General features: G+C 42.8%; 1 protein-coding gene across 1 annotated transcript; it reads left to right on the top strand.

The window, feature by feature from the left end:
- Window positions 1-3,160: 3,160 nt before the first annotated feature.
- On the top strand, window positions 3,161-5,171 carry LOC135547955 (potassium channel subfamily K member 13-like). Its single transcript, XM_064977161.1, has 2 exons — window positions 3,161-3,542; window positions 4,132-5,171. The coding sequence occupies exons 1-2, from the start codon at window positions 3,161-3,163 to the stop codon at window positions 5,145-5,147; spliced, it is 1,398 nt and encodes a 465-aa protein (XP_064833233.1). The 3' UTR covers window positions 5,148-5,171.
- The last annotated feature ends 9,716 nt before the right edge of the window (window positions 5,172-14,887 follow it).

Here is a 14,887-nt window from a genome sequence, read left to right on the forward strand (position 1 = left end):
CGTGAGGCATTGGAAGACCTCCCTGGTCTTTGTGGTTGAATCTGTTTTTGAAATTCACTGCTCGACTTACAATTATCTGTATGTGTGTGGTACTGAGATCTGGTACTCAGTCAAAAATCATGTTAAACTCTATTATTACACACAGAGTGAATCCATGCTACTTATCATGTGACTTGTTAAGCACATTTTTACTCCTTATTTAGGCTTGTTATAACAAAGGGGTTAAACACATATTGACTCAAGACATTTCAGCTTTTAATTTTGAATTAATTTGTAAAAATGTCTAAAACCATAATTCCACTTTGACAGTATGGAGTATTGTGTGTTGGCCAGTGTGTCATGAATCCCGCTGAAGATGCCTCTTCCTGTTCGGGCGGCGCTCGGCGGTCGTCGTCGCCGGCCTACGAGCTGCCACCGATCCCCTTTTCTGTTTCATTTAGTTGTGTCTGATTAGTTGCACCTGTTTTGTGTTTAGGTTTTGATTGTGGGCTATTTAAACCCAGTAGGCCCGCCGGCTGTTATGCGGGCTTGTTTCTCTGTTCGTTTTGTGGATGTGATATTTTTGTATTTCTCCGGACTGTTTGTGTCCTGTTTTTGGGCCGGTCATTGTATGCGCCTGTTGTTTTGGCGTGACCTACTTTTCTCCGGAATAAATACAGTTGTCTTTTACCCTCTGCTCTCTGCACCCACTACTCCTAGAATTCGTAACAGAAGCCCGCACCAACTGGTCAGGGAGGCCACGATTCCGCTGGACATGGTAACGCAGGGGGATCATAGGGAGCGGTTCAGTTTCTACCTTATTGATTCACCTGCATTTCCAGTGGTGTTGGGGATTCCCTGTCCGTGCATTGATTATCGAGGTCTAAATTCGATCACAGTGGGATGTAGTTATCCTCTACCTCTCATCGCTACGGCGGTGGAATCATTCCACGGAGCGCGTTTTTTCATAAAACTGGACCCCAGGAGCGCGTATATTCTGGTGTGTATTCGGGGAGGAGACGAGTGGAAAACAGCGTTTAGTACCACATCAGGCCACTATGAGTACCTCGTCATGACGTATGGGTTAAAGAATGCTCCAGCCGTCTTTCAATCCTTTGTAGATGAGATTCTCAGGGACTTGCACGGGCAGGGTGTGGTGGTATACATTGATGACATCTTGATCTATTCTGCCACACGCGCCGCGCATGTCTCCCTGGTACGCAAGGTCCTTGGGCGACTGCAGGACCATGACCTATACGTCAAGGCTGAGAAATGTGTGTTCTCCAAACGAGCCATTTCCTTCCTGGGTTATCGCATTTCCACCTCGGGGGTGGTGATGGAATGTGACCGCGTTAACGGCGTGCGTAATCGGTCTTGAGAGGCATCTGTTTCTCAAACTAGACACTCTAATGTACTTGTCCTATGCTCAGTTGTGCACCGGGGCCTCCCACTCCTCTTTCTATTCTGGCTAGAGCCAGTTTGCGCTGTTCTGTGAAGGGAGTACTACACAGTGTTATATGAGATCTTCAGTTTCTTGGCAATTTATCTCATGGAATAACCTTCATTTCTCAGAACAAGAATAGACTGACGAGTTTCAGAAAAAAGTACTTATGACACTAAGACAAGATGAACATTTTCAAGACTGTCTCTTCACATTATACACATTTCCATCACAAGGTGTAAAGGCCGGTGTCTCTCATTCAAGCCTCTTTCTTCTGCACCTGGATACTCAGTACTTCAGTGTCGTAGCATGAACCAATGCCCCTCTAGTACCCCTCAGCCCTCATCCAAGATTAAAGGCAGACGGACAAACACAAAAGAGCAGTCAGGAACAACAAATCCATCCCTCCCACACAAACAACAACAGAGAGGAGGCACACCTTGTACCTGAGACACTTGGTACTAAACCAAAGGAGAGATGAGAACATATCTGGTTGTCTGAAAATTAGACTCAGTTAATCACTTGGTAAAGCCTGATAAGAGTATAATCAATGAGCTGTGAACCACCTCAGAAGACCTCTGAAGGTCTGATGTATTTGAATTCCACATTTGCAGTCAGATGTTGCATGGATAAATTCCATGCACATAAGAAGTTGCTGTGTTTTAATCAGTTTACAGCTCAAATCCAGTGTTTTAATCAGTTTAGATACAGTATTTGCATATCAATAATATATTGAAGACCATCTGTTACTGTCTGCCCAGTGAGAGAGAATATTAGATTGAATGTTGATTACAGGTTGGAGGACATGAATAGAAAAGCTTCTAAAATCAAGAAATGATTACACCAATCAAGGTTTGCTTGCAAACATGGGTTCTATTTGCGCCCTCTCTCTCTCTCTCTCTCTCTCTCTCTCTCTCTGTCTCTCTCACTCTCGCTCCCGCTCTCTCGCTCTCATCTCACTACTCACTACACATACATGGTCACTGATCATCAGATCCTTGGAAAAGCACGCTCAGTGCAGGTACCTTAAACCGCAGATCAAGTCTCACCATGGCCATGTGCAAAAACTGATTAAAGTGTGAAATTATCAGATTAATCAAGATCTCAAAAATCAGGTATGTTTTGTCTCTTTATTATTCAGATAATATGTGATGTGAATTATCGAAAAGCTTTATGAGCAATTTGTGTAAAAAAAAAAATATGAGAGGCGTAGGTTTTGATGATACTCTCTGATATTCAGGAAAAGTAAATAGCTCTAGTGATTCATGATAGTTTTACTTTACAAGACTGATGTCAGTAAATTAATATACACATTTTGAGAAAAGATTGAAAAAGGGATTTCTACTTGTTGATTGAAAACAATTCCAATACCAATTTAATTACCCTGTAGTGCCTGTATCTTGTTCACAGACCAGTTCAGGATTTCATAGTCATAAACTGTGACCATACAGTCAGGAGTCCTCTTCTATCAGTGGGCACATCATCAGATTCAGAACTCATAGAGGTGAATGACCACTCAGGACATTACGACACATTGAGAACGCTCTGGATGGATCAACCATCAACATCCCCTGGCATCGGGGGGCAGCTGTGTGTGTAGGTTCTCTGTGTGGGTACCCACTTTTTTGTTAGCATATTAGGGTATGTTAAGCTTGTATTTTTGTGTCTGTGCTGTAGTTTGGTGCGTGTGATGTATGTGTAGTGAGCGGTGTAAATAAGGCAGGCTCAGACAGGCAGTGTATGTTAGTGCAGTGTTGTATCTGTGCTGGGCTAGCTGCACTCATGGCTCGTAAACGGAGTGGAGGCTGCTGCCCCCAGCCGCCCCTCAATGAGGACAATGCCCGCTTCTGCCTGCTGGCAGGGCTTATCCTGCTCTACCTGCTGTGTGGGGCTGCTGTGTTCTCCGCCCTGGAGCGCCCCTCTGAGCTCCGTGCCCACCGCCTCTGGGACCAGCAGCTGGCCAACTTCACCCTGAGTCACCAGGTAAGCCTGGGAGCCTTGCACGCGCTGCTGCGACAGTATGAAGAGGCCAATGGGGCTGGGATCAGAGTGGATGCTCTTAGGCCCCGCTGGGACTTCTCTGGAGCCTTCTACTTTGTCGGCACAGTTGTGTCCACCATCGGTGAGTTGGACAGCTGCTCTGTGTGAGGGTCAGAGTCAGGGTATTTAAGATGCAAAGTTATTTGCTGTCATGTAGATAAAAAACTGAACACAACTGTTTCAACAGATACACAGTATAATGTAGAATATTTATTTGAGTAGATGAAGGGGATGACAAGAGAGAGGAGAGGAAGCTGGGATGGGATTAGATTGATGATCGGCGAGACTCCGAGGCATTATTTGTCAAATTAGTTCAATTTCAATGTACATCTGGGCATGTGAGGTCAATTTACATTTCTGGGACTTTAGCGTTTTGTTATGCATCACTACTAATGACTGAACATTGTTAATGTTTCCATCTCATCCCTTCTTTCTCTCAGCTTCTGTTTTCATGACTCATTCAGTCTCACTTATTTTGAGTTTGTCAACATAAAGTGTCCAGTACTGTAAAATGATGATCCCTTACTCTAATATAAATTGCATTCATGGTATGAAATGAAAATACCTATATCAATAGCCACATCAATAGCTAAGTAAGAACAAATGTAAAGGCACTTACTTGACAAATAATTGGCACATTGACCCTTCTCTTTTGTACTCTTTCCCACCAGGCTTTGGTATGAACACCCCAGCTACCATCCCTGGTAAAATATTCCTGATCTTCTACGGCCTCATCGGCTGTGCCGCCACCATCCTCTTCTTCAACCTCTTCCTGGAGAGGATCATCACCATGCTCGCCTACATCATGCGCTGGTGCCACGAGCGGAGGATGAGGCGCTCAGGGGTGGGGCCTGTGTCTGGGGTCGGGGAGCCCCGCAGTGAGGAGGACAGTCTGGAGGGTTGGAAGCCCTCTGTCTACTACGTGATGCTGATCCTGGGAGTGGCGTCTGTGCTGATCGCCTGCAGTGCCTCCTCTCTGTACTGCTCCATGGAGGACTGGAGCTACATGGACTCCCTGTACTTCTGCTTTGTGGCCTTCAGCACTATCGGCTTCGGGGACCTGGTGAGTAGCCAGAGGGAGCGTTATGAGGCCCAGGATGCCTATCGCCTGGGCAACTGTCTCTTCATCCTCATGGGCGTGTGCTGCATCTACTCCCTGTTCAATGTTATCTCCATCATCATCAAACAGACTCTCAACTGGATCCTGACCCGGCTGGCTTGCCCAGGCCGGCGCTGTCACTGCTCTTGCCCTAAGAGGGGCCTTTGCCGGCGGCTCTGCTGCCGCTGCCTCCCTAACAAACACGCTGGCTTGAGGCCTCCACCCGCACGGCTCCGCCAGCAGCGGCTCAAACGCAACGCTGTGCAGCCCACCCCATCCCACCCCCCTGTGAGGCGACACCGCTACACAGACGCCTCGGTGGAGACAGTGTGTAACATCGAGACAGACGCTGGGATGGGGGTGGACGGGGTCGCTGGAGGCCGGCGCCTCTCTGGGGAGATGATCTCGGTGAATGACTTCACAGCGTCCAATAAGGTGTCTCTGGCGCTGCTGCAGAAGCAGCTGTGTGAGACAGCCCACCAGGGCCCCCGTCAGAGCCACGTTCCACGTCACAACGGCTTCTCTGGGGGGGTGGGCGCATTTGCTATTATGAACAACCGCCTGCAGGAGACCAGTGTGGACAGGTAATCACACCTGGCCCCAGTCACACTAACTCACAGAAATAAAGCACTGTTTTCTGAGGGTTATTGTAATATTACCGAATGGTAGACTGGATGCTGGATCCTCTTCTGTTATTCCTAGAAAACTAGTGACGTTTCATCCTCAGAATTAGCATTGTTTGTAGATCAAAGTACAGTAGTGAAACAGAACAGTTGGATGCTACAGCTGGACATACATATTTGCCAAATGTAAATATATTCACATAAAACTCATTCGTTTTCAATGTAACTAATGTTGAGGGTAGCTAGGTTCTTAGTTCTAGACATGATGATAGCCCAAAGCAGACCTCTATTCCGTCTGACAGCTTTTCAGAATGCCAGACATTCATGATGATCACTGACAATGGTCCCTCTAAACTGTGCACTGGCGCACAGCTCCCCTCAGACTGCCGCACAGATTGAACTTTTCTCAACTTTCTAGAGTTTTCCCCTTCTGTTAACACTATCAACGTTTCACTCTGCTGTGGGAATTGTGCTCAAATCAACGCAATATTAGCCACTTTCAATGTAACATTTCGAAACAAAATGAACTATGCAAAGCTAACTGTGCAAGAGATGTTATTGTAGGCAGCACGCATTGGTGTAGGATTCTGTTGTATTGACATGCATGACAGAGGCCCGTACGCAGGCCATTGTGCCATAACCAATCAGAGCTGCAGTAGACATATTGGCTGCATGAGGGTCGTGGGTAGATGCACTTGTTTTGAGATCAAAGAGAGAGCTGTGTAGCCACCTGCGCACATTTGTTCATATTCTTTGCTAGTTTGTGAGATATTAGCCGAGTTATAGTGAATTCCTAGTCAATAATTTGGGAGTGGTTGCTTCCAAAATGTGTGCATTTCTAGCCATCTTTGAAAATCAAGTCAGGTAAAGAGCTTTTTTTACGTCTTAAAGGGGCAGTGTTATATTTTGAGACGGTCTTGAATAAGCTAAATAGTCAATAGGAAGAGGGTAGCATAATTTGTCTGATTCTCTGTAATAATGGTATGGGAATAACAATGAATTTTATTTTGTAAAGTGGTTTCTTGCATCAAACAACACAACTGTTCAGTCACCTTGTCTGAAGAACAAGTGAATAAACAGGTTAATGTCAAGCCCTGCATGTTTTTTTCAAAAATCTTATGGAATGTAGGCCTACATTGAACAACCATGTTATGGGATGCATATTTCTCCATTGTTTTCGATGGTAGGCCACTCTGGTAGGCCTACATTATGAACAAATAGCCACAGTAGCCTACTTGGCCACTGTTAAAACTGTAACTTAAAGAAGTAAATGCACGCCAGAAGTTGCACAGAATTCTCACAATGTTCAAGTTTGCGCTCAGCAGACCTGAAATTTGCTCAGTGACGAAAAAAATTGACGGAACATTGATCACTGATCTCCTATTAATACACTGCTTGAATGTTCCTGTTTGGTTCAGTGGTGAGATGCAATGGACAGATGCCTTTCATTTAAACAGCGTCTGTCTGGAGATGGGTTTGAAATGCTCAAGTGATTGGCTCAAATACAATGCTGAATGCAATCAGGCTTTGTGTGGAGTATGGAGACGTGGAGGGCCTCTTGAGAAGACCCACTGATTTATGAGAGCTTTGCAGATGTGTCCTGAGCTCCACCACAACACAATGGATTTGTATGGGGTGGTATCCGGGATCAGTGAACATAGATATGTATCCATATTATGTATATGCATCCTCGGTCACCTAATGTCTAGGCCTCTGGTAGAGAACCTGTTGAATATGTATCACAGTTGAATTGTGTTGGGTTAATTAGATAGAAAGCCCTCAGACACACAGTATGAGAGCTGTAAAAGGGAAAACAAAACCCATTCATCTTAATCAAATATAATCTAGCCCTGGGAAAGGTATTTATGTCAATAAACAGTATGAAAGTGTGACATCCACAATAATCTGGAGTGAGTTACGTTTTGCCAACATTCTGTGCTCATTTTCACAGTGCCTAACTGGTTCGGGCCCCCTTATATCTATGCAAATATTTCCCTCAAGCATGACCTTGTTCATCCATAGTTATCTCTTTACCATTTTCCTGTACCATACCACATTATCATTACCAGTGGTGTAAAGTACTTCATTAAGTTGTCTTTGGGGGAGGGGGGGATCTGTACATTACTATTCATATTTTTTACAACTTTCACTTTTACTCCACTATTCCTAAAGAAAATATGTAGTTTTTATTCCCATACATTTTCCCTGATACCAAAAAGTGCTCATTACATTTTTATGCTCAGGATGGACAGGATTATGGTGCAATACACGAACCTATCAATATACGCATTGCCATCCCTACTGCCTCTGATATGTCGGACTCACTATACACAAATACTGCGTTTGTAAATTATGTTGGAGTGTTGGAGTGTTGGAGTGTGCCCGTGTCTCTCCGTATACAAAAAAGAAAATCATGCCGTCTGGTTTGCTTAATACTTTTACTTTTTACTTTGACGATTTAGTACTTTTTCTACCACTGTACTTAAGTACATTTAAAACCAGATACTTTTAGACTTTTACTCAAGTAGCATTTACTGGGTGACTTTTACTTTTACTTTAGTCATTTTCTATTAAGGTATCTTTACTTTGACAATTTAGTACTTGTTCCACTACTGTTCATTACCAGTGGTGACCAGTCATTCAGGGCAGGTAGGGCAGAGCCTGTTTGAGCCTGTTTGAGGCCCACTTGTTTAGCTAAAAAAATAAATATTTATATATGTGTATATTGTTTGGGTTGGCTGTTTTGCATGTTATTTTGCCATTCATTCTTGTCACATATCAGTTTGCAAACAATGTAAAAAATAAAGCCACATACAAACAAGGTTTCTTTCTTGCTTTCTTGAGTAAGGCAGCTCCAAAATGAAGGTGTTTCAGCCAAGCTCAGTGCTTTCTGTGGTGGATTGGCAATCAGCGGAAAATACATAGTGTAGGCGATGGTAATCTTCTCTAGCTGCGCCATGATTGACTTAGTGTTCTGTCACTCATTGGGACACTACGTCATCGCAGGATCTACAGGGAGAGCTAGGCAGTTCAAGCCCCCTTGGGTGCTGCCATAGATTTAAATGAAAAGTGGCCATCGAAGAAAGCTCAAGGTCATTGGCCACAGTTGTATTCCATCAAATCATGTTATATTTCCCGTAGCTTTGACTGGACTGATCATAACACCATACTTTCAAAATCTTAGCTATCAAGCTAGACAAGCAGTCATCATGTCAACAATCTACTGGCAAATCCTTTTCAATCCTTGTCATATGAAGAGAAATGATAGATAAAACGTATCAGTGCTCATTGGCCATTGGACATAGAGTTACTTAACAGATCAGAAATCGCAAATTTAACAATGAGTGGTTTGGAAGGAATCAGTGGCTAACTTGGGGCTCCCGAGTGGTGCAGCTGTCTAAGGCACTGCATCTCAGTGCTAGAGGCATCACTACAGACCCTGGGTTCGATTCCAGGCTGTATCACAACTGGCTGTGATTGGGAGTCCCATGGGGCGGCACACAATTGGCCCAGCATCGGCCGGGTTAGGTTTTGGCTGGGGTAGGCCGTCATTGTAAATAATAATTTGTTCTTAACTGACATTCCTAGTTAAATAAATGTAAAAAAACTGCAAGTTTTGCAAAAAGCAATCACAATTTTTTTCCACCTGCCTGCTCTTCGGTTGAGAGTGTGTGTTGTCCAAACGGGGTTAAGGATTTAAAACATCTGTCTGAAAGGGTCTTTTTTCCAAGTTTAAAATGATAAACATTCACACGGCACACCATGGGCCAGAAAAGGTTGAATACATTGGCCATGCTGTCAAAGACTTCTGCTGCGTTCAAGACAACTGGGACAATCTCCGACTGGAAGAATATGTTTTGAACGGTCATCCAACTCGAAATTCCAAGTCGGAACTCGGGCCTCTTTCTAGAGCTCCGACTTGAAGTTGACTGACGTCATGATTCGACCTTGTTTTTTTTTCAGAGTTCCCAGTTGTTTTGAAAGCACCATAAATCCAGAGAATGCCAGAAGTTGATGACAAAGTTTGATGACAAAATATTCCCACAAGAAGGACAGCATAACAACGGTGAGTCCAAAAATGTATTGTATGCTGCTGCATAAATTATGTAAAACGTATACTTTTATTTATTTATTTTTTATTTTTTATTTCACCTTTATTTAACCAGGTAGGCTAGTTGAGAACAAGTTCTCATTTACAACTGCGACCTGGCCAAGATAAAGCATAGCAGTGTGAACAGACAACACAGAGTTACACATGGAGTAAACAATTAACAAGTCAATAACACAGTAGAAAAAAAGGGGAGTCTATATACAATGTGTGCAAAAGGCATGAGGAGGTAGGCGAATAATTACAATATTGCAGATTAACACTGGATTGATAAATGATCATGTACAGGTAGAGATATTGGTGTGCAAAAGAGCAGAAAAGTAAATAAATAAAAACTGTGGGGATGAGGTAGGTGAAAATGGGTGGGCTATTTACCAATAAATTATGTACAGCTGCAGCGATCGGTTAGCTGCTCGGATAGCTGATGTTTGAAGTTGGTGAGGGAGATAAAGGTCTCCAACTTCAGCGATTTTTGCAATTCGTTCCAGTCACAGGCAGCAGAGTACTGGAACGAAAGGCGGCCGAATGAGGTGTTGGCTTTAGGGATGATCAGTGAGATACACCTGCTGGAGCGCGTGCTACGGATGGGTGTTGCCATCGTGACCAGTGAACTGAGATAAGGCGGAGCTTTACCTAGCATGGCCTTGTAGACGACCTGGAGCCAGTGGGTCTTGCGACGAATATGTAGCGAGGGCCAGCCGACTAGAGCATACAAGTCGCAGTGGTGGGTAGTATAAGGTGCTTTAGTGACAAAACGGATGGCACTGTGATAAACTGCATCCAGTTTGCTGAGAAGAGTGTTGGAAGCAATTTTGTAGATGACATCGCCGAAGTCGAGGATCGGTAGGATAGTCAGTTTTACTAGGGTGAGCTTGGCAGCGTGAGTGAAGGAGGCTTTGTTACGGAATAGAAAGCCGACTCTTGATTTGATTTTCGATTGGAGATGTTTGATATGGGTCTGGAAGGAGAGTTTGCAGTCTAGCCAGACACCTAGGTACTTATAGGTGTCCACATATTCAAGGTCGGAACCATCCAGTGTGGTGATGCTAGTCGGGCAAGCGGGTGCAGGCAGCGATCGGTTGAAAAGCATGCATTTGGTTTTACTAGCGTTTAAGAGCAGTTGGAGGCCACGGAAGGAGTGTTGTATGGCATTGAAGCTTGTTTGGAGTTTAGATAGCACAGTGTCCAATGACGGGCCGAAAGTATATAGAATGGTGTCGTCTGCGTAGAGGTGGATCAGGGAATTGCCCGCAGCAAGAGCAACATCATTGATATATACAGAGAAAAGAGTCGGCCGAGAATTGAACCCTGTGGCACCCCCATAGAGACTGCCAGAGGACCGGACAGCATGCCCTCCGATTTGACACACTGAACTCTGTCTGCAAAGTAATTGGTGAACCAGGCAAGGCAGTCATCCGAAAAACCGAGGCTACTGAGTCTGCCGATAAGAATATGGTGATTGACAGAGTCGAAAGCCTTGGCAAGGTCGATGAAGACGGCTGCACAGTACTGTCTTTATCGATGGCGGTTATGATGTCGTTTAGTACCTTGAGTGTGGCTGAGGTGCACCCGTGACCGGCTCGGAAACCAGATTGCATAGCGGAGAAGGTACGGTGGGATTCGAGATGGTCAGTGACCTGTTTGTTGACTTGGCTTTCGAAGACCTTAGATAGGCAAGGCAGAATGGATATAGGTCTGTAACAGTTTGGGTCCAGGGTGTCTCCCCTTTGAAGAGGGGGATGACGGCGGCAGCTTTCCAGTCCTTGGGGATCTCAGACGATATGAAAGAGAGGTTGAACAGGCTGGTAATAGGGGTTGCGACAATGGCGGCGGATAGTTTCAGAAATAGAGGGTCCAGATTGTCAAGCCCAGCTGATTTATACGGGTCAGGTTTTGCAGCTCTTTCAGAACATCTGCTATCTGGATTTGGGTAAAGGAGAACCTGGAGAGGCTTGGGCGAGGAGCTGCGGGGGCCGGAGCTGTTGGTCGAGGTTGGAGTAGCCAGGCGGAAGGCATGGCCAGCTGTTGAGAAATGCTGTAGCTAAGAAAGAAATAGTAAGCTGTTAGTAGCCCATGTGCCTACTGTTCTCTTGGACGTCAAATTTGGCCTATAGCTGGGGTGCAATTTGGATTTTAAAAGTGGGGGGCATAATAATAATAATAATAATCATTATTATTGTTTATCCAGTTGGATAAACACTCCAAACAGCCTACGCGACCACTCAGAGGCGTCCGCACTCCATTGCCTCGTTTTGTATGACATTCCAATGATAAAACTGGGTGGGGGGGACATGTCCCCCGTCCCCAGTGAAAGTTGTGCCCTGGCCTATAGCCTGTTTTAGAGAAATGTCTTAATTAAATATTGTAAGAGCTTTTTTGTCTGATTTTATGCCCCCTTTATTTATCCTACGGTTTTGACTTGGTGTAAAGGGAGAATACTGTAAGAACGTCCCATGTTCTGAAATCTGTCACTGTACATTTCATAAGTGCTGAACAAATAGTTATATTGACTACGGCCATCTTAGCTCGATCATTAAATTCTTTATCGAAATGACGGATTGCCTCTGATACGCTCATCGTTCCCTTATGCCATAGTGTGTACATCTCAATTGATATAGGCCTATTGCTTATATAGGTATATCTCATTAGTAACTTATTCATAATTTTTCATTGTTTTGCTTTCTTTGTGTATTATAATTATCTCATGTGCTTTTCTTGACAAAAGGCGATACTATTGTTGGAGGAAATTATAGTTGAAATGATTAATTATGTATACATTTCTTTTAGAACCATTAAGTTTTAATACTATTATGTTATGGTATGAAATGTGTGGGTTCTTGGTTAAACTAGGACCGAAAATGTAGGTAAAACAAATTAATTGTCTGTACCTTGCGGGAAACGGAGAAGGAGGGCAGATATCCTTTCAGACAGATAAGAATGTTTGTTTTATGTTCCATTTGTGGAGAATAAATGATATCTTTTAGACAGATTGGAATGTTTGTTTTATGAGGGGAGTAGAAGATGGTCTCAGACCTGAAGACACTGCGCTATTGTGTGGATCGGAGAGAGTGTGAGAAACTGATGATGTAATTTTATGTTCTCTCCTTAAAATGTAATGTTCTTTGTATTTTGGGTCAGTACTCACTTGAATTAAACGCTACTACCTGACTTTTAAGACTGGTCTCGATCTATTTCATGTAAAATAATAAACATACAACTTATTAAGAAATAGATAGAGTGTGAATTTGGTTTTGGCTACAAAACATATAGGAATTTAGAATTCCTCTATCAATTGACTTTCGAGCCGGATCTAAATACCCCTCCCTGTTATCTGGAGATAGTACGCTGAAAATCGTGCACGAAACGAGTTCTGACTCGTTTTACTAAAGACCTGACCTCCGAATTGAGGTTAAATTACAGGCCTGCGTATTACTACAGATTACAGAAAAGGTGACAGATTCAAACGAACAGCGCTTTTCCCAGTCGGCAACAGGTCAGTCAATTTTAATTCTCGTTTCTGGGGGGATTTGAGTTCTGTGATTGATGTTCTAAAATTTTAAGAATTCATCAATAAGGGGAGCTTTGCTATTCCTACAGGGTTTTGTATGACCGACATACACTGGGTTTGTATAACCGATATACACTGAAGCAGGTTCGAAATAACCTGTGGTGAGGTGCACTACCGTAAATAAACTATACTTAATCATGAGAGGCACACCCGCCCGAGATTAAGACGGGATATTAAATAGGTACTGAGGGATAGGACGGTGATCTTGTACAAATATTGGGCGTGGGGAGACAGCAATGGAATGCGCAAGATTAACTGGATTGGTCATTTGAATAATGGCAGTATTGATCATTGTTCCGATTCAGTAAGTCGCTCTGGATAAGAGCGTCTGCTAAATGACTTAAATGTAAATGTAAATGTAAACTAATACTACTGAAATATCCAAATGAGGAGGAGAGGGAACCTAAATCTAAAGAGATGAGATAAAAGCCATATCTATAGACAGGAAAGTTCCATGCGAGAGGGAAGTCTAACAATTAGTGGCGTGAGATAACGATTATTAGCGTTCTTTAAAAGCCCTCTGACACAACCGGAAAATAAGATATTAACTAGGGATTTACAAACCCTGGGCTTATAGTTGTAAGGTAAGACCTAATATCTGATTCAAAAGTCAAAGCTATTGATAAGATTTCCATTAAAGCGACACACACATAGATCGTAGAAAGAAAGTCACCTAAAGTTAAATGTAGGGAATAACGTAGAGATACGATACAATTTTGTGCTATCAGGACGTTATAGCTATTTATGAATCGACTGACGTGATAAATTTAGCACAAAAACATGGTACGTTCAGATGTTAGGGTATGGTAAATTCTGAATAGGGAATATATATTTTACAGAGGCAGGCAGATGTGTGATGACGTTTCACGTTGAACAACAACGTCCCTCAAATTTAAACAGAGAAAGGGGTTGTGGCATTTAGAGGGAAAATGCGTGCATTATAGCTTAGAGTTACTTTTCAAAAGCGGCAAAAGTTCCAAATACATTTCTTTTAAAAAGGAGAAGTATCGTAAAGATAGTCTGAAAAGATGCTACAGCTTGCAGCCGAAGTGCTAGGCACTCAATGGGCTATATGGTGCAACACTTTGGACTATAAAATAGGTAAGAATAGTTTAATCGTGAAAAGTTGTGATTGTTTTCCTAGGTATTGATTTTGGTTTGGTAACGTCAGTGAATTCGAACAAAAAGTAACGTATTCTAAACATGATCTGTTTTCCGTTTTCATTGCGGGGAAAAAATGAAATGTTTTATCTTAAAGGGACAGTGCATGGTTATCACAGTGGTTTGAGTGTAAGGCAGTGTATAAAATATTTTGGGACGACAATTTGAAGATAGACTGAATGAGTTACATGAAACATCAAGAGATTTAAAACAATGTGAAGGGATTATCAGAATTATTGGGTGTCGTAGTCGTAAAAGTTTGGGTTAAGGGGATTTCCCTGTTCCCAGTGACAAGATATTTTAAAGGTGTACACTCACATATGCTGGTATGAGATTTAATTAAAACAAGTAAATAACGTATTGGGAATAGAGTCGTAATTAAAATACTAAGTCAAAGACGAGACAGTTACTTAGATCAAAATGAATTCTAAATAAAAACAAAGAGTACAACTTATTAAGAAATAGAGTGTGAATTTGGTTTTGGCTACAAAACATATAGGAATTTAGAATTCCTCTATCAACTATATAATGTTGTTGGGTCTGTAACCATGTTTGCCAGGGACTCTTTCCATTCAAATATTTGTTTTCAGCAAAAAGTTCAGTAATAGACCTATGTAATTCCAGTTGATATTTCGAGTGTTGTTTTGTTTGTGCAATGCGCTGTCTGTGCGCTGCGCTGTAAAGGGTCAATGTGCAGCAGGTGGGACGGAGTCAGGCGCAGAGGATGAGTAATAACGCACTTTTACTCAAGAAGACAGCAAAATAAATTCCACGCAGGGAAAACAATCCAGCTCACAAAATGCTAAACACAGAACAAACACGCACAAAACTATGTGGGAACCAGAGGGTTAAATAGGGAATAAATAAT

The sequence above is a fragment of the Oncorhynchus masou genome, chromosome 11 (genome assembly GCF_036934945.1).
Source record: "Oncorhynchus masou masou isolate Uvic2021 chromosome 11, UVic_Omas_1.1, whole genome shotgun sequence".
NCBI lineage: Eukaryota > Metazoa > Chordata > Actinopteri > Salmoniformes > Salmonidae > Oncorhynchus > Oncorhynchus masou.